The sequence below is a fragment of the Corvus brachyrhynchos genome, unplaced genomic scaffold, assembly GCF_000691975.1.
Source record: "Corvus brachyrhynchos isolate BGI_N302 unplaced genomic scaffold, ASM69197v1 scaffold97, whole genome shotgun sequence".
Classification (NCBI taxonomy): Eukaryota; Metazoa; Chordata; class Aves; order Passeriformes; family Corvidae; genus Corvus; species Corvus brachyrhynchos.
In genome coordinates, this window is record NW_008239758.1 from 3,160,506 (window position 1) to 3,186,277 (window position 25,772).

At 40.9% G+C, this 25,772-nt stretch overlaps 1 protein-coding gene and 1 long non-coding RNA gene across 4 annotated transcripts in view; both read left to right on the top strand.

Moving 5' to 3' along the window:
- LOC103621274 (high affinity cAMP-specific and IBMX-insensitive 3',5'-cyclic phosphodiesterase 8A) overlaps positions 1–25,772 on the top strand; it is a 149,783-nt gene that overhangs the window by 25,052 nt on the left and 98,959 nt on the right. Inside the window, exon 1 of one of the 3 annotated variants that reach the window (XM_008640053.2) lies at positions 170–657. The exons of 1 other annotated variant lie outside the window; for it this stretch is intronic. In XM_008640053.2, coding sequence (XP_008638275.1) covers positions 397–657 — 261 coding nt within the window. In that variant the 5' untranslated portion in view covers positions 170–396. Of the gene's footprint in view, positions 1–169; positions 658–25,772 lie in introns of those variants that run through there. One more of the 3 variants, XM_017742641.1, reaches the window with a different exon arrangement.
- Positions 1,166–9,470, top strand: LOC108448722. Its single transcript, XR_001864710.1, has 2 exons — positions 1,166–9,095; positions 9,171–9,470. It is a non-coding gene; the product is annotated as an uncharacterized LOC108448722 (long non-coding RNA).

The following is a 25,772-nucleotide window of genomic DNA, read 5'->3' on the forward strand; positions in this document are numbered from 1 at the left end:
TTTTTTTTTTTTTTCCGCTTTTCCCAGAAGGAAAGAAAACCTTACCAAGATTCTCAGATGGCTTAGACAAATTAATAATAATCTGTGAAAATACGAAGTCGACCGGTTCTTGATTTCCCCCCTTCCCTCCCCTCCAGCTCCCCAGCCCACTGCTGAGATTGAGATTAAAGGACCTGTTTCCTGGAGGACGAGGAGAACAGACACGTTTCTGGTGGTGTAGAAGGGACCGATGGCAATGCTTCAGAGTGTAGCGGAGACGCAGGAGAGAGATTCAACCTGTTAACAAAAAAATTAAGCAGGGGGAAAATATCAACGGGAAGGAAAGATATATATACATATATATATATACGCGTATATATATACAATTTAGAAGTATTCCCCAGGTGGCCACAAAGCATGGGCTGTGTTCCAAGCACCAACCTCTCTGACAGCAGAGTGATCTGTCACAGTAGCAATGAGTCTGAGGAGTACAATTTCCCTCACCAGACCAACACAACCATGTCTCAACAGCAGCAAGGCAACCCCGTCCCAGGATTATTCATTAAATGCTACAACACATCCACTTATGAGGCGAGGACTAATTCCTCTAAGAAAGACAAGAGGGAGAACAGCCAGAGCATGGAGGCAGAGGCCCAGACCGGCAGATCCAGTGTTAAGGTAAAAAGGGTGCTAAACATGAGCACTGTTTCTCTCAGAACAGGAGTTGGCTGTAGCGCTGGAGCCCAAGGAGTCTCCCTGCCGCTGTGGGGGAGCTTTTCCTGGCTTGGGCTATTACTTTCGTTTATAAACTTATCAGTGTCTTGGCGACTTTGTAGAGGTACCCAAGCCTCTTTTCTTCATTCCACAAAATGAGTTTCCCTAATTCTGGGGAGGAGAGTGATGTTAATTGTCCTCGTCGATCGCTGGAGCCGGGGGCGCGGGTCTTGCTCCTGAACCGGGGGGGCCCCTCCGCCCGCGGTGGGGCTGCGCCGAGCAGGGGGGGATGCTCTGAGCCCCGTGTTGGTGCTGGGTCGTCCCGCCTGGCTGTTCGTGCTTGTCCCCCTTGGAAGCAGGGGCAGGCAGATCGCGGTCTGAAGCGATCCGCGAGCTGGGCTGATCACTTTGCATACCTCTTCCATTCGGAAAGTTGAAGTGAGAGCGGCAGCGTGTTTTGCCCTGGGTACTGATTTACATTAACAACTTGTTGACCTTGTCTGTTGCTGCAAATAGGGTATTTTTTTGCGGTTTTTTTCCATGTGTTTGCGCCCATACTTTTGAACAGAGGTACGACACAGGGCTATATGAAGTTGGCAGACACATACTGAAAAAACCCTGTGATTCGTGATTATTTTCTTGGAAGCGAGACAGTGTGTGGAGTGCTTGCTTGTCTGTTTGCTTTTTATCGATGGACTGTTTGTTTATGGGTTGTACTTTAGCTCCTAATGTTACAGGTTTGGATTATGTCTTTGCTTTTTTTGGGGAAACTATTTTTATTTTGTAAAGCAGAGTAGTTGCAAATGTAAGAAAAATCACATTGTAGCAGCCCTGGGGGTATTATATAACATGGCTGATCTGTTCTGGTTGCTGTGATAAGAACTGAGATACACATGCTGTAAATATAAGATACAGGCTTGAGATGCAAGTGAGATCTAGCTGAATATCAAGTGTTTTGCAGACTAACAGAAACTCTAATGATTTGTTTTCTTAGGGTTTTTACTTGCTTAGTAAGACAACTTCTAGAGTATTGACCTGGAATAATTTACTTCAGTTACGTGGGTGATTTTCTTCGATTGTTTTCCTTCAGATTTAGTAATCTTTGTTCGCAGTTTAAAAAGTTTCATAGTTTAAACAGCATCTAGAAAACTAGCAGGCACTTTGCGAGTAGTGAGCTGGGGGAGGAATTAATACTTAACACAGAACGTGAAGCTGAATCGTGGTGTACTAAACTAAATTTTTGTGTTAACAACACTGCACAGGAAATGAACTTTACGGCCCTGTTCACACACGATAGACGTGCTCACGGCATGTGTAACACAGCAACCACACTAAGGAAGCTTAAGTTGTCATCAGAGTCCTGACAGTTGTTTTGCTAGATGAATTTTTAATAGTGAAGATAGTTGCATGTTACAATACCTAAATCAAAAATAGTCTTTTAAAATTTTTGTCCGGTGAATTTTGTTTTCCGTGTGATTGTTTAAGGGGAAAAATCCCTCCAAACCTGTTTCCAGAAGCATGTGTGGGAAGCAGTCTTAATTTTGTTAAATTTTGTTGTTCACCTTCAAGAACTTTGGACAAATTCTTGTTACTAGGTTTGGATAATTCAGCCTGACACTACAGGTTGCTATTGGTTCGTGTGCATGCTGTCATCGCATTGACAGTCACTCAGATTTTTATCACTCAGTCACACTTTCTGCCCCTGTCATCACTCTTCAGCACAGTTCTGTGAAAGATGGGTTTTGAGAAATGAAAATGGAGTTCTGTTTGTGATCAGTTGAATACAAAATCTGTTGGACACAGCACATTACATTATTTTCATGTGCAAAATCCTGTAATAGTCTTTAGAGCTGTCAGGCAGCGCACGGTATTTCATTCTCTGCTTTTATCATTAGTGTGTGTAGTACGATCAGATTTGCAGTTCTTAGAGTGCTAGATAACTGTGCTGCCTCAGAGATTGTGCCGGAGTGAGGGATCACTGGAGAGCAGCTCTCACAGCGCAGTGAAGTTGTTTGGAAAGAAAGAAGGTGTGAGACAACTGAAAACAACGTGCAGGAGCCTGAAATTCCTGAAGGCAAAAGGAGCATTGGGCAGGACGTTGTGCTGTTCTGTAATTAAAAGGATTTTTGATTTGAGGAAGAACTGTAAGAGTTAGGGTGCTACTAAGAACCATTGCTGTTTCTCAGAGTGTGTAGCACAACCTTTATGGCCCCAGGGATTCCTTCACACAAACACAAAATGCTACAAACCTGGTGTGCTTTGGGTGCTGGTGGTGTCTCCCAGAATTTGTGTGAATCAACAGTAACCTGCCTGAATGACATTTTCACTTTGTTTCAGGGTGCTGTAAGTTGTTGTATGCTCTCAGATTAAAGCCAATGCTGTGTTAGAGCTAAGAACAAAACTTGGCCTGTGTGTAAATTTCATGTTTTCACTTTGGCTGGCATTAGCATTAAGTTTATTAAAACATGTATAATACATAATGCAATAATATTTATTGAATCATTTTGCTAGCTATAGTGCACATTTTTCAAGTCAGAAAATGTAATAAAAACAAAAAAAAGCCCCATGTTGATTGTAAAATGGCATTGTATCTATTGCTAATTGGCCCCTGACTTACTCTGGATTTGTGTTCATGTCTTGTTATATCTTTTTCCTGGTCAAATAGCAGAGGATCATTTTCTGGATGTGTGGTGTGAGCATACCATGTTTTGTGATTTGCATCAATTTATGAGCTGTAGCTAAAAAGTTACCTGTTCTTTCCTAGTATGGGAAACCCTAAATTAATCCACCCAAATTTTCAGAATAATCCTGAAAGTGTGTGTGTGCAGAGGTAAATGCCGTAATACCTATTTCTGTTGTGTGTGAATATGCTGACAGTCCGTGAGAAATGGAAGACCTGGTTTAGGTCATGGCACCTGTATCTCCCTCCTTAATTGGTATTTTCATATGTGGTTTTTATTTGAAAATTATGAGCATCTCAGAATAAGTGCCACATTTAAACAGTGAACCAGCCACGAAAGCTCTTCCCTTAATTTTCAGTGTATTGACTCCACAGATTAAACCATTTATTAGTGAAAGATAAGCAGTACTTGGATGCCGGGACTGGGGTTTGATTATCCAGTGCTATATAAAGAATATCAAATTACACTTACCCAGCACTGTTGCAAGGAAGAGTTGCCCTGATTTTTTGTATTAACTCTAAAAATCTCAAGAAAGTGGACTCAAAATTGTGGCAGTCTGTCTTTTTCATATATATTAGTTATGATTTTCAGATATCTTTGTAATTGAACTTGTGGTAAAGGTACTTGGATTTGTAGAAACCTGCTTAAACACCTTTAGAATAATAGCTGTTAAATCTATAACATAAGTGGAGTAAATGCTGAAAGCCTTAAGGACTTCACGGGCATTTATTTAAAATTGGCTTGGATATTCATAATCATATGCTATCTCAACATCCTGTGTGTGTGTGGCTCTTCTCCAGTGCATTAATATACACTGTAGCACCTTGATTTTGCTCTGTCATTCTTTTACGTACGTAAGATTTCCTTCCTCTTTCCTTGTGTAACTCTCCCTGTCGGGTACATTTAATAGAGAAATATGTGCATTTGGGTGCAAGGGGATCAGGGAGTAAATCCAAACTTCCTTTGTTTTAAATTAAAATTACTCCTAAGACAGAAGGACCAAATGTGAAATAGTCTTTCTTTTTATCACCTGATGTGGGCCGCCAGATTAAATCCTCGCCCCTATTGCCAGTTAATTTTCTGCATTCAAACCCTGAAATTGCCTGTGAATTTTGCAGTCACTGCAAACCAGTGTTGCATAATTCTGCATAGGCTGTATGCTATATGGCACCTGCAGTGCTGAAGTGGATCTCATTTCAGCAGTTAACAGCACGTTATTTAGTCCATTAAGCTGTCTGTTCTTTTCCTCCCTGTCTGGTAATTCCTTTCCCTTGGAACACACGAGCACTCCCTCCCTTTGATACTCCCACACTTTCTGTCCATGCTTCCACTGAGGCCGTCCACCCTTGCTTGAATCCTCCCTGTTCCCACTGAAACTGTCCTCAATCATTTCCCCGACAAACCTCCTATCACCATTTCCCTCCCACTTCCACGGACTGACGTCAGCTCTCCTGTGCAGAGATCCTTGCTTCCACCGAGAAGATCCTTCCCACGCTGATACATGAACTTTTCTCAGTCTTCAGGGCTCCAGACTTTCAGACTGATACTTTTTATGCTGTTGTTGTAAGGCATGAACACTTTCTCCAGGGAGTCTAATTTTTAAATTGTACAGAATGCAGTAGTGTAGTAATATGTGAACTGGGCTCATATTTAAGCCTAATTTTTATCTATTTAAATTTCCTGTTGTTTGTTATGTAAATTGGAAAAAACCCAAACTGTAAATCACTCACAGTGTATAGATGGCTACACTACTAAGCATAAGCTGCACTTTCAATTTTTAAAGCATTATTATTGGTATCTCTTCTTGTCATGCAAACCAGCTCATGCAAAATGTGTCACTGCATCTGAGGGCAATTCCTTGTGTGACTGAGATGAGCAAGGTTAGACGCTGAATTTTTGGACTATTTACTGTTGTTACAAACTTCACTGAATCTCTTTTCAGCTGAAAATTCTTCTCCCCTTTCCATTGTTCTTCACTGTTGCTGTCTGAGCTTGCTTTGTGTCTCTTTCTTGGCCATTTTATGTAGTTTAGTACTAAGCTTTTCCTTTTCTGCCACCTGAATCTGTCGAGAGAGGAAGTATTAAAACCAAGCCTTCATTTCTGCAGTTCTAGATGTTTTTCTTACTGTGTTGTACCTTTTGTATTCCTAATTATATGGCTCAGATTGAAGCGTAAGTACATGCATAGTGAGAAATTTTCTAGTTATAATCCAGGCAGAATAACGGGAGGTGATGTACTAATGAGTTTCTACCATTCCCAATATTACATGTGGTGTGAAATGCCAATGAAAGTTACCAGCTTTGCCTTGCTGTTTAAGGTGCCAGCAATTCAGATTTTACATCCAAAATGCTAAGTTTATATATAAATTAAAGATATGGAATGGTTACACCCGCTTGCAAATACTTCTCACTCAATCAACTGTTGATTAGAGGATGCTTACAATCTGTGACAATGAAGAATGTCTTACTAAGAAAGTTGTTCATGGTTCATTTGAAACTAAGAAAAAATACTGTTTGGAAACTGTTTTGCTTTCCATTTTGCATGCTTTAATATTTGTTCCTCATGTTCAAGTAAATGTCCATGTCAAGAAAGGGAGAGGTATTTGAATGAGAATTATTTTTAACATCCATTGAAATTGTTATATCCAGCAGTCGCCACTACCAACAGTGATAAATTGCTGTTTTGTTATAGTTATGATATGAACGTTTGTTCACCTCTCTTGGCTGTCACATTGAGAAAGGACTCCAGAATTGGGTTGCTTAAGCAGTAGTAACCATACACTGAAAATATTCCACTTTTTGAGCAGTTGGCTTGTCAACTGACTTTCAAATGACTTCTCAAAGAAGAAACAAGTGTTTCGAGATATGGACAGCTAAAGCTTCTATTGGCTCTCAGCAAAAAGTGAAAGAAACTTAAAGCAAATATGATAATGAGCAGATTGGCCTCAAGGTGAAATAATTTCAGTGCAAGATTTACGTAAGTTATCATTTTACTAGGGGGCCACAGAAGCACCTGCACACGTAGGAGAACATTTAGCATTGTGTTCTGTTTTGGTGGTGGGTATGGATGTAATATGCCCACACCGTAAACTGCCTTACCAGCCATGGATGGAATTAAAACATTGTTAGCAATGTTTCCAAGGTTGCACACAGAGTGTGATTTTATGTCCCAAGCTCAGTTTTCCATGTGAATTTCAGTGTTTTTATATATCAGATCCATTCATCCAGTAGAGGTTCAGTTGGAAATTGCTTAGTCCTGTGACATTCTACACATTGCTATCCATTCATTGGGTAAATAATTAGGTATCATCATTTAGCTATGATTTAAATTGGCACAGGATGACAAGATACAAATGGAATAGCTTTACTGTGCATGACATACTAAATAGTTTTATTGCCTAGAGTCAGATTTTTAAGGTTTCAAAGGCATGAAGGAGTGATGTTAAAGTCTTCTGCTTTGCAAAAAGATTCCAGCATTCAGCCCCTTTGAGGTTCTTTCTTGACACCCTTTCTAGGGCCAAAATGTAATAAATGATGTTGTTGCACACGCTGTGAAATTAAGTTGCAGAGTCTCTAATTTGTGCAGTCTTCCAGACCCTTCTCTTTTGCTATGGGTTGTACTGTTGGCCTCAAATCAAACTCCCAGGCCCTTTTCTTCTCTTTCTTGTAAAATCTGTAACTCTGTCACTCTACATAAAGTAAAAGGCTTAGCATTCTGCAAGCCAGCTCCCACATGTATGACTTTGTTGCAGGAGAAAGGAAGAGAGCTAGAACCTGCTTTTTGACATGGAAATGTGTTGTCATAAACTAGGTTATATCTGTTTTGAAAGTGTTAGACAAGGTAATTTGAGATGGGTTTTGATAGTGTTTTAAATGTTCAAAGGTAGTCTGCAGATACATGTAGAAGTGTTAAATGTCCTTGCATAGCAGAAGAACTTGGAATGAAAAAGGAATATTCAAGATTTAAAAGCAGTTTTGGGAATAAAATGTTGCTCATGAAAAAGACTGATTCCAGCATGAGGGACTCAAATTGGTATTCCCATCCTTGCTTGGAGTGGGAAGAAATGTGGCTTTTGGTCCTGCCACTTTGTTACATGATAGACAATTTTTGAGCACTAGATCCCAAGAAACTGGGATAACATATTTTTGGTGGTGTGAAGAAAATCACTTTGTTGGCCAGATGGGTCTTTCATTTCTGAGCAAACTAAATTGATACTAAATCAAGGATTTTTTAAAATCAGGACATATATCAATCTGTTTGTTAAATAATATTTTAACAGATTTAAGATGTGTCTGTTTCTTTGTTGGAAATGAGACCTCACCTTTTTTTTGGCAAGAGCAGAATTATTTTGCATGTTAATTTTAAAGTTGCATAGGAACCAAACATCTTGTATGTCTTTTTCAAGGAAGATGTATTTTGCTTTGTAAATCAAACATTTTATATAGTGACATGAACAGATTACTGGTCTTGTTACAGGGAAAATGGTGACATTGAAATCTTTTCATTGTGTTTTAGATTTCCCAGTTTCCTAAGTAAATCCATACTAAGAAAACACAGAATCACTGGACAAATATGAAAGAATGGCATCCTCTACTTCCCATTGTTTTCATTTTGAGTTAGCAGTGACCTTTAGCTCCCCGCTGGGATGCAGTGGAAACTTTACAAGGCCCCATCTTACTTGCCACTAAAAGACAACTTATTTTTAAAGTTACACATTTACTATCCTGTTCTATCTTGGAGTCTGAGGTTCTGTTATCTCTGATAAAATTTAATCAGAAAAACAACCTCAGTAAGTGATCAGCAAAGTAGAATCTTGTTTGAAAAAACCTACGCTAATTTGTTAATTAAAGCACAATGAAAGAAACCTTGATCCTCATTGAATGCAGTCTTCTGTATTCAGGAGTAGCTGCACTTCTGCATCATCAGAAAGATGTTCCTCGTTCACACTGAGTTATCAGGGTTGCTTCTCTTCTGACTCTGAGGTGTAGAACTCTGATTTACAGCAGAGGTTTTAATTCCAGGTTTAAATGCACAGACATATCTGTGTGATATGGAGGTAGGTCAAGATCAGCATTGAGCTGAGATGATTAGTTTGTAGATGTGTATTCTTTTGGAAAACTGTCTGCTCTTCCTTCCAATTTTTAATTTTTTTTTTTCCTTCCTTCATAACTTTCCATAAGTTTGGTGAGAAATTCCACAAATGGTTGAGGACAGCCACAGCTATTACTCTGGTAACTTGAAGCAGAAGTGATGTGTCCTGTATGCTGTTTAACTGCCTGGTAAAAGTTGCACTTTTCCATGAGATGTAACTCAAAGATAAGTATTTCAGCATAGGATGAGTATCAGAATGTACATCTGTAGATGCTGGAATCCAGAGCTTGTACTGAAGTGTGGATGGCACTGGGATTTCTGGCAAGATATTTGCTTTTTATTTTTCAAACCAAGGCAAAGTATTATTTTCAAATGCCAAAGAGATTTATCAGTGTGCCAAATTCTTACTAAAATGATACTCTTTCAACCCTGTTATGATCTGTGGGCTCAAGGGTTGTTGCTGTGGCTTTAGGTAACTTTGGGAGCGGTGACTCAAAGTTAAAACTTTGAAATTCTAAGCACTCAAAAGGATTTTTTTCCTCCCACATTTTTGTACCTGTGTAGTTCTTTTCCTGCGTCTGAGGATCGTTCTGTAAGCAGTGATGCAGCGGTGACCCAGACTTCCCCTGGTTAGTGTGTGGCTCCCTGGCCAGCTTGCTGTCTGTTTCCACTCGAATGCCTGATGTTAATTCTGTGTCATGCAGGACCGGGGCCACCGTGTACCCAGGAACACAAGAACTGCACTCAGACCAAGCTGTGTCCATGTGTGCAGTGCTTTGTCTCCAGCAGCGTCAGCAGAGTGTGCTTTGGAGAAAGATGCAAGGGATCTATTTAAAGGTTCAAAACTGAGAAGAGTTCTTCATGTTCCTCTTCTGGCTCTGGTCTGAGCATACTGATTTACTTTTCATTTTTCACCGTTTTGGCATGTAATATGATACCGATATTTGAGTTTTATGTCCTTAAAACTTGGTTGACGAGTGCAATAAAAAAACCTGTACTCTTGAGTGGAATTTGTGAATGGAGAGTTAATGTCCAAACCAGTGTTAGCACATACTTACCGCTGCAACAGCACCAGTGTGAGTGGTTGATGTATTTGTTTCTGCAGATACTGTTGCAGAGACCAAGAACAACCGATGAAAGAGTTTAAAAGAAAGCAAGGGACAGGAATTGTAAGTAAATACGGGTTTGCATTCTGAAGAAGACTTCATGACCAGGATAGCTAGTTTTTTTCATACATAGGTTACAGTGTCCTGCAGATGAAAAAACCTGAGGGTAAAACTGATATTTTAGAGGAATGAAACATTTCAAAGCCAGGCAAAGGGAGTTCTGCAAAACCAAACAGCTTTTGTTTTGTTAACAAAAGGAAGAGTAAGTCCTGTGAACTCAGACACTGCTTCATGCTCCCATTGATGCTGCTGGAACTTTTCACTTAGTATTTGGTTTTTTTGTTGTTGGGTTTTTTTTGTCTTTGGCAGGAATGGATCTGCTTTCTGCAGAATTTCAGACGAAAGAGCTGTTCTGCTTGTGCTGTCAATTAGTGACGTTATTGCATGTCCTCACTTCTGGAGGTGGTGTTCTTGTTCCTTTCTGTGTGATGCCATGGAGCTGAGATCTGTCAGGAGAAGAGTCAGCTCAAATTCTGTGGCAGTGCTGTCACTCACAGCCCCTAAGCCTACCAATGACACTTCTTCCCTCAGCAAATAATCTCACATTGTACCTTTTCCAGAGTATGGAAAGTTTTACTTTAGGGCAGCTGCTTACTTTTTAGGAGAGTTTTGTATTTTCTGAAATACTATTGCAAGTTACAGCTCTTTAAAATTAATGTATTAGATCAGTAGCTTGTTGGGAACCAAGTTTTATCCAAAAAGCACTTGTCTCTGGCAGTGGTACCTCATAGGAAAAACCAGATTCCTGGAGATGAGAGAGACTTAGCTTTTGTGATCCTTGTTCATTCTACTAAAAACTCATTGAACTAATGAAGCTGCTCAGTGAGGAAGCTGACCCATCCTTCTCCCCATTGGCTTTGGTGAGAAGTGCAGAGGCAGTGTCTGTCTGTCTGTCTGTCCCTGAAGGACAGGCAGGAGTGGCAGCCTGCTGGTTTGGTAGCAAATAATAAACCAAGAAATTTTGTTGGGCATTCTGTACTGTTGGTTCCAAGAGTTAAATATTGATGTGTCAGCTTATGATAGTTTTCTGAGAAACCTAATTCTGCTGTCACCGTTTGGAAGCTGGAAGGGGTTTTTTTCTTGTTTGTTTGTATCAGTGCAGAGCCTCAGAGTTAGAGGGGGAGTGGGGTAGAGGGAAAAGCCCTGCCAGTGGCTGGTGGGAGGTGTGGGAAGTCCAGAGGTTTGTCACATCCTCAGACTTAGCCTCTGGTCACAGTGTGACCATGGGAACGTTGCCAAGTACCAAATTTTCAGAGAAGCGTGACTGAAGTTCACATTTTCTAAAAAGCTAAGCTCTCTTATGAATTACCTACAGTGAGATTCATAGCTGGACTGTCAAAAAAAGTGAGCTGAAATTGCCATCTTTTTTGCCCATTAAACTAAAAGCAGCTTCTTTTTGGAGGTTACATAGCTCTGACGTTTTCTCTTAACTTCATCTTGGCTGTTCTGATTGCTAAGAGCTTTTACAAGGTTCTCTTGTGCTCCTTGGGCAATATAAACTCTCTCCTGCTGTGCTCTGCTGAGTTTGTGGGACACTGTTCATGGGGCAGTTTTTGCTTTGTGGCGTAACCTTGTTTGGTTGTTGTACAAAGTCTAAGCAAACCAGAGAATTTTAAGGACTGTGGAAATGAAATGGACCTGGTGCAGGATCAGGGAATGGCAATCTTTTCCTCCATTTCTTCTGAGAGCCTTTGAGCTGTGCTAGGAAGTGCAGGCTGTGGGAATTAAGAGGTACCTGTGATTTTCACCCTTGTATTGGGTGCACAGGATTTATGTGTGGGTTAGGAGGTGCCTCCCTGATATGATGCACTGCTCTGTCAGTCCCTCCGAAGTTAAACCAAGACCAGAGGCCAGTGGAGAGTGTAAGTGGTCCAGCACTTGCAAGGCTCAGAGGTCTCTATGATGTATGGTTTAGTTGCAGAAGTCACAGTTACCTCCACAGGGATATTTCTCTAGTTATGGAAAAGTGATTTGTTCTAAAATGTTGAGAAACCTCATATAAATTCTCCCATCATCAGTTGGAACAAGGACACAGTCTTCCTCAGTCTGCTCTGTTTTCTCAAGTGTGTGTTTAGCAGTCAGGCCATGTAGTCTCTTGCCCTTTCTCCATGGATGACCTGCAAGGAAGAACCATCAACCCCCTTCAGGAAACCTGATACTTTTGGTCAATGGTCCCTTACATTTTTTCCCCAGCTGACTGGCATTCCAGCTGACTGATCAGAGAAGTACCCGGCTGCATCCACTTGTTAGGATTTGCTGTGCCAGGGCTGTTGCATTCCAGGACAAAGGTACCACGGAAGTGAGTTGTGTTGAGCTCACTTGAAAGCAGAGGTGCTTCCCTGGCTGCGGCCAATCCCTTTGACCACTTTGGGATCTGGTTTCCACTTACCCCTGTAACAGTACACTCAGTAAACACTCATGTGAAATATTGTGAAATATTACCTGGGAATCTTTAAATGCTCCACTGCTATTGCTTCCTGCCACTTTGTAAGAGGTACAAGGATTTGTATAGTACCTACTTTATTTTTTTTCTTTTTTCCCCTCCATTTTGCAGTGAGAGGGATGTGGGTGAAGGGCTTGGCATTGTTTTTCGTCATCTTTCCCAACATCAGAGGGTCCCAAGACAGCAGGCAGAATTTCTAAGAGATTCTTCTAAAGGAGGGTCCTTTAGCCCATCCTAAAATAATTTAATGATTTTTTTAAGGCAAACCAATAAAACAATCATGTAGAGAAAAAAGCATGACGGAGGATTGCCAGGATAAAAGGATTATGGTTTACAGCACTGCCCCTGGGCTTTTGCTGGGTGCTGCAAGAGGTCTTCATATCCTTTAGAGTCTGAGTTAGGTTGGGGAAACCTTGACCCCTGTACTCAGGAATGGTCTGGGGCCAGCAGCAGTAATTTGTTTAAACACAATTTCTTAAATGCAGGTTAATTGATTGCTATAGCTACAGATACTTTTGTCCTAGAACAGACATGAGCAGACTGTCCAAGGGCTATATACATATGCACAGGATGTTTGCCAATTAGCTTGTGGTTAATTTAAGTAGAATACAACCCCCTGACTTAGTAAACTCTCAACAGTGGCAGCTCAGCCACAGCCCCTTGTCCTCACCCCAGCACCATTCTCAGCCTGGCAGCCCATGTAAAACAGCATTGCCTTTGACATGCAGACTTTGTCTGCAGTGATGTGCAGCACTCTACTGCAGAGCAAAGTATTTCCAGTGTCTCTTACAGGAGGCCTGAACTGGTTCTAGGAGAACCAGGACTTCAGTAATAAATCTAATCTCTTGAAACATGAGTTGGAAGTCGTAGCTCCTGTCAGCAGGTTCACTGTATGATGTATTGTGGAGCCTTGGCTGCAAAGCAGCTGTAGCCTGCAGTTAATGAGCTGTTCAAAGTAGCTGTGAAATTGTCAACTTAATTAAGCCAAGTTTAGTTAACAGTCATCTTTCAAAGATTTTGTGTGAAGAAGCAGGCTCTGGAACTGCCCAGATATGCACTGTAGGAAAGTGCTGTGTGCTTTTCTGAACTGAGAAACGAAGAGCTCATGTGGTAAGAGAGAGTGCTATTTTGCAAAGTGTTTAAAGAAAGCCCCTGGCTGTCCCAGCATTCATAGTTATTTCCCATTCGTAGTTATTTCCATTTTTAGATAGTTAAAAAGCATAAGCACTCTAAAACAGTCAGTGGATTGCAGCTCCTGTGTGATACTGATTGAAGATCGACCTTATTTTTTTTCCCAGTTCTAAAAAAAATTATCATACACATGCAACTCCTTTAATTGTTATCTGTTTCTTTATAAAATAGTGAGTATTTATTTTTGTGCTTTGTCCCGGGTCCCTTTCTCTCCTGATAGTATAGAAAATTTAGTCTGAGCACTACTAAAACACCTGCTGAAGGCAGTGGAGACTGCAGTTCAGTTAGCTGGGTTTCTTCAGTTTGTCCTTGGAGAAGGAGTAAATACTCTTTCAGACATTTGCAAACTTCTTCTGCCCATGACCTTGAAAGGATCCATCAGATGTTACACAAACAAGTGTTTAGGGACTTCGGTGCTGAGGCATCACCCCTTGCCTCAAATGTCAGTGTTGCAATGGTCCGTTCTTCATGTTGGTGATTTCTTACTGGCTTAAGTAGGGTAAAGTCCTCTTCTAATTACAGCAATGCTGATACTATTGTGCTTGTTGCAGCGTAGTTTATGCCATTTGAGAGTACAAATACAGTGGTATGGCTTTTTCCACAATAGAAAGCTTTCCTGTATTTCTTGACTGGTGGACCTATACTTAGGACACATTTAGGTGAAGTCTTAATGCAGTCAAGGCCAGGACTGTATGAGGAATGTTACCTAGATTAGAAATATCAGTGAGGGATTTGGGGTTTTAGTTATATTTTATATTGGAAAAAGATCTCTGTTATGGATACAGTGACAGTGGATGGGGGAAGCATGCTTTTGTTAGAATAGCTTGTTTCAGCTGAGGAGCTCGTATAAAAGTGCACCAGCAAAACCAGTTTTGCTAATGTTAGCTCCATTTGCAATGAGAAAGTTTCCCAGGACATTTGTGTTATACCCATGCCAGGAATTTAGGACTGTGCAAGTGAAATGGAAGTGAAGTGAGAGCACAGGGAGCCTTTTGCTCCTTGTTGAGCCTTTGGACTGTAATAGGTTCTGGCAGCTGATGCCTATGAGCCACTTGCCTGCTTTTATGATGCCTTTACAGCCAGAATTGGTAGCAGTGAAAGCTCCAAGGAACTCTGCAAGCACTCTGAGTGCTGCCACCACACTGGCCCTTTTTTGGAATTTTTCCTCATTTGGACAGACAGATTTAACAGGAAATAGTTTGGCCGAGGTGTGAAATCATAATGTGAATATTTGCAAACCTTTGGGAAGAAATGGTATTTTTTTGTCAGCAAGACTTTGTAGACCAGCAGTAGAACAAACAGAGGGGGGAACAGTCCTTGAATTAGGACAAATAAATGATTGTTAATGGCCTTTGTCCTCTGTGGCTGTTTGTTTGCCTTTTGCTAAAGGACACTGCTCTTCAGAACAGGCTGTAAGTGGCTCTGTGTTCTGTGACTTCAGGTTATTAAGGAAAAGTTGAAGTCTCAGTTTATTAATTGCATTGTTTAGAGCCAACTTAATAACTATCTCATGAAACTATTCCAGATTTAAGCTTGAGTATGGGACAAGTACATGTAATAATACATACAGTAAGTATGGAAGATACTGAATTATCAGGTGTGATTTGATGACAATTAGATTGTAATGCTAAATTGTGGCAATTTGTGATAGAAATGTTGTCACACCACAGCTACCTCTGTGGGAAAACCCCCCTTTCACTGCCTGTTTCTGCTTAACCTTCTTACTTTGTCATCCATGGTGGTCTGTAGTTTTTCTTTAACTTGTTCAGTCACACATAGCAGAGGTTTCTTCTTCCAGCCCCTTTTCTTCTTTTTGCCACTGTGTTCTACCTTTGACTGCCATTTCCATGTTTCTAATGCCCATAAATGCATGTATCTATAATTTTGGGGGGTTACAAATGTATGTGTCCTCTCACTGACAAAACTGATACCAGCTCCTCTCAGTGCGTTTTTTTTCATGAAGTGCTTTTGTTGGGTGAAGGTCTTTGAGGAAGGTCTAGCTTCTTCCCACCCTCTGGCATAGGACACTATCCTGGAAATGACAGAATCTTGCTTACAAAGAGGCATAGCTAGTAAACAGATGTCTCCCTGAAAATCTTTATTTAGTACACACAGTGTACTCCCAATCATTTGCACCAAGGTCAATAGCCCTTAAAAGGCTATTATTATAAATCAATCTGATATTAGAGGAGTATTTTCATAGATGTGTACACAAACACAAATAAACAAACCAGTAATTTTTTTCTCTAACTTCAGATAAAATGCAGCAAACTTATTTCTAATCTGCTGTACTAGAAAAATGATTTTTTCATCTTTCAGAAAGCTTTCAAAATTGCAGTGCTGTTCTATGCTTAAAAATGTTTTCAGTACTGACATTTTAAATTGTAGGTGTGTTCTTGTGTTGCTTAACAGAAAGTAGTAGAAAATTGTGGGGAAAAAACGGTTTTGTTTTTCAGCATAAAACATAAATAATCAGTTGATGTGTAAATTGCTTGATTGTAGTTTGTGGACATGAATTTTAGTTATTTACTATGAATAGAAACTGTCATAAATGACACTAATCATGGACTCCTAGTCTTATATGATTCAGCTGGTGCTGACACAATTTCATAATAAAAATTAGACATTTTTCATCTGTTTTTGTAACCATGTTAGTTCAGATACTTGCTGTGTAAAGGGAATATCTGCATGAATAGTTGTGATCAAACTGAACTTTGATCTGAAATGGAAATTGATTTTTCTCCTTACTAGGAATTTTACCATGTCTTCCCAAAGTATTGAAGCTCAAACTGGTTTTGTGACAGCTTTGCTTTTGACAAGGACTGAGTGAAAGAAATTGTTACTTTTCCTCCAGATACACTTCCAACAGCTGCCATAATTCCCATTTTTTCATGGATCATGTTCATTGTGTCTCTAATGTAATTAACTGTTCTTTTATATGTTTACTATCCATTCTTTCTTGCCCTGGCAGAGTTGGTGACCATTACTGAAAGGTGGCCCACGAGTGCTGTTTTGCTTATGCAGCTTCACCCAGGAGCTCCCTGCTCTGATTTGGGGCCACAAACTGGTCCTGGTTTTTTTCTTTTGAGTAGCATGAGTAGGCTGAGAGACCTGACTCTCCTCTTGCTTGCATTGAGGGTGGGGTGATACTTTCATTTGAGTGATGCTCTGCAAGTAAACCAGAGCCACGTGCAGGACTCAGAGCTGCAGCCTCTTGCTCCTGTCTCTGTACCCACATTGTGGAGCCAAGCTGATGCATGAAGCCTGTAGTGTTAATGGAAGGGCTGTTTTCTCAGAACTGTTTTGTTTTTAGCTGCTTTTGGCTACTCTTTACCTGTCTGATACATCACAACCAAAACCCAGATGGTAATCCATGCTGCCTTAGCCCAGTGAGGTCTCCTGGTGCCACATCCAGTTACGTGCATAGCAGAGCACAGCTGACTGAGCCCTGCAGATGTGGGGAATCTGGTGCCAGACAAGACTTTGTAGCCTCTTTGAAGTCACCTATATGGGGGTGACCAGAATGGTAATGGCCTTCATTAATGTAACAAACAGCCAAGTGCAGACATGACAGAAAAAATATACTGAAATGAACCAATTCACATGAATTTGTAATTCTGCAGAAAAAAAAGAAAAAAAAGTCTGTGAAGTTTGTCTTAGCACAAAAAATGTGCTAGCCTGTATTGGTGCAGTATTTTTATGCAGGCTGGAGATAGGTTTGTGTGTTGTGGGGAAGCTCTGTTGAATCTCAGCAGTTGTTTCTTTTACCCTTCATCATCTTCCAGTTCAGTCCATGGAAAATAAACCTAAACTCTTAATTACTGTGCCTGTTTTATTTTTTGTTCTTTAAATTTTCTTCGCCTTTTTTATAGCATCCTTCCAAAATGTGTTGCCCTCTATAAACATTAGGCTATTAAAATTTTGAAGCTCATGACAATGTTGTTCCACAGACCATGCATTTGCTGGCATTTTCAGGGTAAACACCCTCCAGCCAGAAACTAAGCAAGCTCAGTCTTTGTGGTCCACACTGTCCTCATATGCCCTGGGATCAGGAGTCCCTTGCCTGTTCTCATGTCACTCACATGATGTTGTTTCACACTTGGAAGTTACATCTTTGGATCAGCACTTCCTCGCTTTTTGAAAATACCCCTCTCTTTAAAGGAGGCAGTTGCTCGATTCTAACTGCTCTTAGTAAAACAGCAGATTTTTAGGTCTACTAAGTAGGTCTTTCTAAACTTTACAGTCCTTTCCCAGCAAAGGTTAGCATCATAGAATTAGAAATTACCCCAAAGAAAATTAGTCAGCAGCAGCATATCTAGCACAGATAAACAAAGAGTTGTTTGGGAAAGGCCTTCAGTATTCCCAGCCATCGTTTTAAACCCACCAGATTCCTCTTCCAAAAATCCTTGAGACTGATCACGTTGTGCCTTGGCAAAGACTTTTGGGATCTAGAATGGTATTTTACTTAGTGACTCGTGGGTCTCCTCACTCAGGCAGGGAGATAAAGGAAGATAAGATGGTCAAACAGAAAAATGTTAACTTTGAATGATGTATAATGGTCAGTCAAGGCCGTGGTGTAGCTCGTCTGCTTTGTGACAGATAAGCAACTGTGGTGCAAGGACTACACATGGTTTTTAGATTAAAAATTCTCATTTAGATATTTAGCTTTGTCTAAATTATAGGAGCTTTTTTTCCCCTGTGACTTGAGCTGTGGTTATTTATTTTTCTGTGTGGTTTTTGGTTATTGTTGTTGTTGGTTGGTTGTTTTTTTTTCTCCTGGATACAAATGATACCAAATCTTGCTGAAGCAACATGCTACTCAAAAGCTTGATCAATGTGATATTAAAAAAAAAAAAAAAAAAAAAGGGGAAATATATATAAAATAGCTAAAAACTGTTTCTCATTCCAGAAGTTTGAGCATTTCAGATGCCATTGCTAATGTTCAGCAGTGACTGGCTGTGCTTGGGAGTTCAGTGTACTAAGCTCATTTGGGTAACTTGTGTTCCAAGTGTGTTGCTGGCGGGGGGCAGAGGGGAGAGGGTCATACTGTGGAAAATGGATTTAGGAAAAAGCCCAAGTAATGATACATCTTATTTGTGCTAGCAGGCGGCAGCACACATAATTTGTACAGGTCTTTGTAATTGTTTTTGATAATCAAAAAAAAAGGAAAGAGTTAGTGCTAACAAGAAATCCCATCTTGGAATGCAAACTCACTGGGACAGGGATCATATTTTCCTGTCTGTTTATAGGGCTGTTGTACACTTCAGTGCTTACACAGAAATGTAAAAATAAAATAAAACCAGCGATGGTGATGTCAGGAAGTGAACTCTGTCAGTTCACTCCCTGTAATGACATGCACTTTTTAAAAAAAGACATAAACTCCTTTATGTGTAAGGAGAGTGCAAGAGTTGCATGTGCAATTAGAAGTAATTTAGTTCAGAAATAGATGACTTGTTTGTCTGCTGGTACAATTAATGATAGCACTGATATCCAGTGTCCCAGATATTTACAGTAAAAAAAGGAAGTTAACAATAAGGCCATTAAACTGAAGTTATCAACTGATGGGAAATAAAAATCTTGACCAAAAAATCACTGGCTAATATTCCTTCAGAAACAAAACCAGGCAACCAGTTAACCACAGCATTCCCAGTGCTCCTGTCTGGTGCTGGCTGGAACAGTCCTCTGTGCTTTCCTCCTGCCTCTGCCCTCCTCTTTGCGGGCTCTGCTGGCCACTGGATGTGGGTTGGGAGCCCTGGCACTGCTGAATCCCAGGGTAGCCTCAGTACTTGAGATGCTAGGTCTGGTAGTTAGAAAATAAACAATAGTTAAAAGTTAAGAAACTTGGGGTTTCTTTGATAAGATCTTGGATCCTAAGGCAAGTGCTAGAATGACCTGAAGTATGTCTTGATAGGAAGATATCCAAAGGCATGGTCTCAAGCAATATTGGGACTAAATTGGTCTAAATTGGGACTTCATCTCCTAATAACAGTTTTTTCTTCCCTGCTGGAATTGGCAATGTCCACATTTCTCCTCTGAGAAAGGAGTCCCTAAAGGATGGGTAAGGGGGCTGGCAGCTCTTCTGGGAACAGAATGTTGACCTTAAGAGTGGCTCAATGCCCTGGGAAGAAAGGTTATTTATTTAGGGTTTAAATTATTAAATTGGGATTAAGTCAGATAAGTAGAAGATTGTTGTGTAACTCACGTTCTTGGCTCAATCTTATGCTGTGCAGAGATTAAAAAACTGTTTCCTGGATATAGAAGGAGGTTTTAATATGGGCCAAGTGGCAAATTTCTTTTGTTTTTAGGGAGGCAGCAGAGACTTACCTCACATCCAGGTGTAGAGGATTGTATTCATGGGATTTGCTTTTTCCAGTTTGATTCTTCCTCATCTGAACCAATCTCTCGGTGTACCTAGAGGGCAGAGGTGGAGCAATAATACCCAGAAGAGCATGAATTAGTTTAGAATGACCAAGCCAGCCCTGGCAGCAGCAGTAGGAGAGCTGTGTGAGCATCAGCACTGATGCGTGCAGGGTGCTGTGGTGGTGCAGCTCCAGTGCTTCCAGTCCTCCAGCAAATTCAGAGCTACCTTTGATACTCACCACCCTGCATGCTGCTGTGCAGGTCCCCTCACAAAAGCTGAGGGGATCATTCATGAGATGAGGAGGCAGCCCAAGGCTGCCCTTTTTGTTCAGCTCAGCCTGACTGAGGACTGCCCATGGCAGAGCATGGGGCAGTGGGTCCCCAGCACTGCAGTAAGGACTCCAGTTCCTGTCAGGAGCAGACTAAATCCCAAGGGTTGGGGAGTTCAGTGTGCAGGGATCTTACAGGAGGTCAGCAAGACTGTAAGGGGTTTTTCTAGGCTTGCACTTTTTGCTCTTGTGAGGATGGGAAGGTCTGTCTCTCAGGGGGCATAGCGGAGCCCAGACTGTAGCAGGGCAGAGCTGCAGCTGCCCAGGAAGCTGCACCTTTTCTTCAACATGTCTTTTCTCTCTGGGTATTCCAGTATGATTTTGGCATACCTGAGGAGTACTCGGAGCTCTGCAGCACGCTGCAGCCTGCTCCTGCAGTTGTGTGTGTGAGTGGCAGATGAGGGCTGGCAGAAAGGGAAGAGGGCAGAGCATTGTAGCCCTCCAGCAGAATTGTTTCCAGAAGTAACTGTGATTCTGCACTTGTTCTCTGTCTGTCTCTTTCTGATAAAACTTTGCTTAGTTCACACGTCAGAAGGTGATTTTTCTAACAGCCAGTACTTCTAACTCACACATTTGGGTTTGACAATCAAGCTGTTTTCTGTCTGAATTTTACTTCATTGCCAGTAATAAAAATTCCAGCTCGCTCAGCCATGGTTATATTGGTTTTGCAGAGCTAACAGTAGTAAAAGCTTGTTTTTGTCCACAAAGTTAGTAGATTAGGTCTCAGAGAAACATCACCCAGACAATGGATGTATAGAAAAATCTGGAGTTTTTTTACTGGTGACTTAGCTTGAACCAAATGCTACTCAAACAACTGAGTGCTTCTTTTACCACCCCCAGCCTCTGTGCACTGCCTTGCATAGGTAAAGAAGAGATTTTTGCTGTGGAAGTACTAATGAAGCTTATGCCAGTTGCCATTATTACTGACTATTCCAACAAAAATACTCCATGTTATAGGACATACTTCCTCTACTCTCTTGGTTTTAATGCCAATATTTGAATCTCTGAAGTGAAACCATATGTTATCAAGCAGTACTTTTTTCCTCATAGAATTTTTAAAGCTCTATTAAAATGCTGATGGCCTCTGTTTCTCTTGTATGTCCCCTCACTTCTGTTATTTCCTTACTTCAGTGACAGCAGACAATTTCTGTTATGATTAATCCTTCATAGAGGCGACAACAAGAAAAGATGGATCTTTGGTTTAAAGAAACATGAAAAATATATTTGCTTAATTTTTATTTGTTTACTCTGCAGTCTGTCACCAGAATTATCTGTCTTCCCAGCCTCCTGCTGTTCATGGTTCTCTTGCTGTTACAGAAGCTACCACCATATGAATGTCCCTTTGAAGTCAGAATGTAATTCCAAAGGCATTGGTCTGTTTTATTCTTTCCTTTCACTTCTAACTTCTAGGAATGAACAAGGCAAGTATTTTGTAGTACAATAAAATTCATGATTTGAGACTGTCCTCTGAAGGTCTTGATGAAACATCAGTTATGGAAAAGGCTGTTGGTGCAACAAAGTGGTGCAGTCCTCCTTTGATTGCTACCTTGATCTTTTATTGGAGAGCAGTTGTGTGTGGTACATTTTTCCAGCTGCTGACAGAGATCTCTCCTGGCTGTTCAGCCATGGCACTTGTTCCTGGCAGTGCTGAAAACGTGGGAGTTGGTCGTGCCAACCCATGCACTGTGCAAGCTACCCTACACTGCCACTATCTTGAAAATAAATTGCTGCTAGCACTGAGAACAAACTTTAATGGAAAAAGAACAAATAGAAAAGATTAGGATACTATAAACCAGTGCCTCTGCATCCTGAGTATACAACATGGAACTGGGGGAGGAGAATTACTTTCAGAAGCTCTGTGTACAGCTCAGGCTAGTGCTGAGCCTTGACTTGGAGCAAGGCTGCAGCATCACGTGTCCATGCTTTCATGGATCTTGGCTACCCACAGGCAGCAAACCATGGACTTGTTAAATTGTTCTAGTATTTCATTGCTCTCTTTTCTGAAGGGGCTGAAGTCCATTTGTTATTCCACAATGTGAAGTATCCTGGTCCACGTGCCAATACTGAGCATTCATCTGTTAATGATGTTTGTACCGTGGTGCACAGGGACATGCTGGCTGGAGATGCACATATCATGTGCTTGAAAATCACATTATCTGGTGCTAGTGTTTTGCTCAGTGGTGAATTAATTTCTTCCTAAGTGACAAGAGGAGGAATACAGCCTTCCAGGGGCTCCATATCGGCAGTGTGATCTGTACCACTAGAAAGATTTCTCAGGCTGATTTCTGTGTAAGCTGAAACACGGTGGGGTACCCTGGGTATGAAGGGCTCTTGGTTTAAAGAATAACTAACACCTGTATCCTGTAAATTAAGCTGACAGCATTTAAATCTGCAGTATCTTTATTTAGAAAGGAAAGACCTTCCAAAATGTCATGCGTTTTTTGGTGTACACGCTGCCTGGTCCCAGACGTGGGGTAGTCCCACAAGTGCCTAATGGAAAACCAGCAAGCAGGATATTTTGGTTTGCCTTTCTTAACTAACTTGTTTTCCTTTTAAGCAAATACAAAGGGGCTTTTCTAACTGCTGGATGTGCTGTGCCTTCTGTATTGGAATTTACAGAAAGCTGTTAAGGGTCTAAGATATGTGGAAAAAATGAGATGATGAGGTGAGAGCAGGGTTATGTCTTATGCAGATACTGTGTGTTTTGTAGTCTCCTGAGGAGCTTGTGAAGGCTTCTCTAGTGGGGCATGTCCCAGTGACTGTCAGATATTTCTCATGTGGCACGTCCAAGCTATTCAGACCCGGTCCTTGTTAAAGGATAGACATCCGTGTCTTGTTTTGGAGTCAGTGTACCTTTTAATTAGAGGTTCTGGTAGTAGTCACTTGAGGGTTAAACTGTTCCCAAAGGATTATTTTCAACATTGTTTTTCTTCTGCTCTCTCTCCTCCCCGTTACATTTGTTCTACTGAGAACCTGTTTCACCTCATTATGGGGTTGATGTACTGCCTTCACGGGTGCTGCCTGTTCCACTTTATTCCAAAGACTAAAAGATCCTCTGCTGTGAGTGACAGAGATCCCAGCCTGCAGCACCAAACTGACACACACGCTGATCTCTGTGCAGAGCCTTATAACAAGTGGACTTTGGGGCCACTTCCAGCAGTGCTGGCTGCTGGATCTGATTGTCTCTTCTGATTCGGTGCAGGAAGAATTATTCTGAGATTATTTTGCCTCTGCAGTTTGTACTGGGGCGGGGCTAGTGGTCTTTGCTGTTGATTCTAAGCCCTGTGCAGATCAATAGGGAACATAGGAACATAAACAAAACCAAATTACACACTGCCAGTTTGAGGTTTCCCCCTCTGCGGGGCCCTTGTAGTTCCTGGGCTCAAGCTGTGAAAGGAGGCGACTGTGCTGCCACAGCAATCTCCTATCCCATGGCAAAGGCTGAGTTCCTGAGGCCATGGCTGAGAGTCTGGCAGGGAAAATGGTGTTTGCTCTGATCTTTCTGCCATTGTTCAGTTTTCCTGCAAAGTTAGCAGCTCTAAAGGCCCCAGTTTCCAAGCTCAAGGGGAGGTTTAGGGGTTTCTTTATTTCTCTTCATTGGACCAAACCTGTACACAGGCCAGGTGTAAAGTTTTTGGATGGCTAATGGGATATTTTTTTTTCTTCAGAAGCCTACACAAACCAGTTTTAGTACCAAACAGTCTTCCTTTTATAGTCTCTGTTACACACAGAGACCCTTTCAGTTTACATTTGCCCCATTCCTCAAGTGAAGATTACGTTAATGACTGTTACTACTTTCTTCTTCCTTATTTTCCTAATCTATTTGTTTATTCCCATTTATTTCTGGCATAGTTTAACTAAAGCTGAGAGTTCAGTCAAACTTTCTGGCTCAGACTGCTTCAATGCTTCTGTGCAAGCTGTTCCTTCAAGACACTCAATTTACTCATACCCTTCCTTTGGAAAATGAACACTATTTGAAAAATTTTTGGTAGCTGCAAGAGTGGATACCTCTTAACCATGTCCTAAATCGTTATAAAATACTGGACAAGCTCTGCAGACTACCACAACTTACTGTGTTGAAAAGATCTCTAACTTTTTAATGTGCATGGTGATATTTATCTCTTCTTTCTATTCAAGATTAGCTATTTTTCTTTCGCTTGCTGAATTAAAACGTGTACACAATCCTGATGTAGGAGATAACATTTCTGGATAAAACAGCAGCAAAGTTCTGCTTTTGATGATCCACCTCAGTGTGACAAATGCTCTTCCTTTTGATGAGGCATTAACCTTTCAGCTGACACATTGATGCTTTCACTGCTATTCAAATACAGAGAAGTTCAGGAAATGAACAATAGATAGATTTTCAAAAATTCTCTCTATGGTCTTAGGTAACTTCAGGCATCTACACATTGCTAATGAGATGCTTTTCTGTCAGAATTAGGGTCATCTGCAGCAGAGTGGAAGAAGGCTGCTGGTATCTTAGCTGCTTTGGGGAGCAAACCCTCCTTTGATCAAATGGTGCTAGAGTCTGGGTATTAAAAGAAGATGGGTTTGTAAAATGAAAACTTCCTTGGTGTTTCATGGCAGGCGAATAAATGTGGCTCTTGAGCCACTGTGAGGGGAAAAAAAGCCAAAACAGAGAAGAAATAGTTAGTAGTTCTAAAAATCAACATTCTGCACATAGGAAAAGCTATTTTCTGGGCCATGCAGATTGGATAAACTTGTGTGGGTTGAGTACTCCTGTTTGCCTATGTGGCTGATTAGCATGAGCCCTGTACCCAAGATTGTTGGTCTGTGTCAATCACATGTGGATCTAACAAAAAATGGCATTCTGCAGCCAAGTCCATTCTGATGACTCAGCTGGGCTGGGTGTACAGCCAAGCTCTGTGCCCCTCAGTGACATGGAAACCACAGCCACTGGTGGAAAATAGGGCTCTTTTCCTTTCCGTGAAGCAAGTGGAGCAGAAGAGTTTGCAAATATGCCATATTTTCTAGATTATATGATTGCTTTTTAAGAGCATGCCATGAAAAATTATTGCTTTAAGGACATGTCACTAAGAAAAGGCAGCATTTTGTAACTGTATCCAGTTTGGTGAAGTTCTTATGTACTTCATAACAAAGTAATGCTTGAAGAGATGCAGAATGTCCGTGTCTTGTTTAAGAAACTGGTTTAAGAAGAAAGTTAACTCATAGGAAAAAAGATTGCACAAGGCTGTGAAATATGTCCTTTTTCTTGTCTTTTTAAAGTAGTTTGAGCCTTTACATTAAGTAAACCTAATTTTGTCTTGAAATTATTGTACCCAGAAGAAGAATTGGTAAGTTGATACCTCTTGTAATTGAGTAGAAATTTATTCTATGCCAGGCCTGTGATTTAAAGCAAAATAGTTTTATAAGGACATAAATCTCTAAGGATTAAAAAAAAACCACAATTTTTTTCACAATCATTCAGCATTAGTAAGATTTAAATGAAACTATGTTAGATAAAATACTGGGTTTATGTCCAAAGTAAGAATGAGCATCATTTCTTTACATGGATAGACATTCGTTTGCTAATGCATCTTATTGAAAAAGGGATTTTAAACAACAGCGTGTCAGTTTTCATGCACATAAGCTGCACTGCAGATAATCTGCAGTTTAAAAACACTGATTATTTGGGGGAAAAAAGTCTTTAGATGATGATCCCTGCATTCAGATAACCTTCAGAAAGCAGAGAGCAGGGTCAGGGAGAAGGAGGAAGGAAAGGGGCTGTGGGGTGAGGCAGAACCCGGGGAGCTGGAGCTGCTTGTGAGGTCCCCTGTGTCACCCACCCACAGTGCC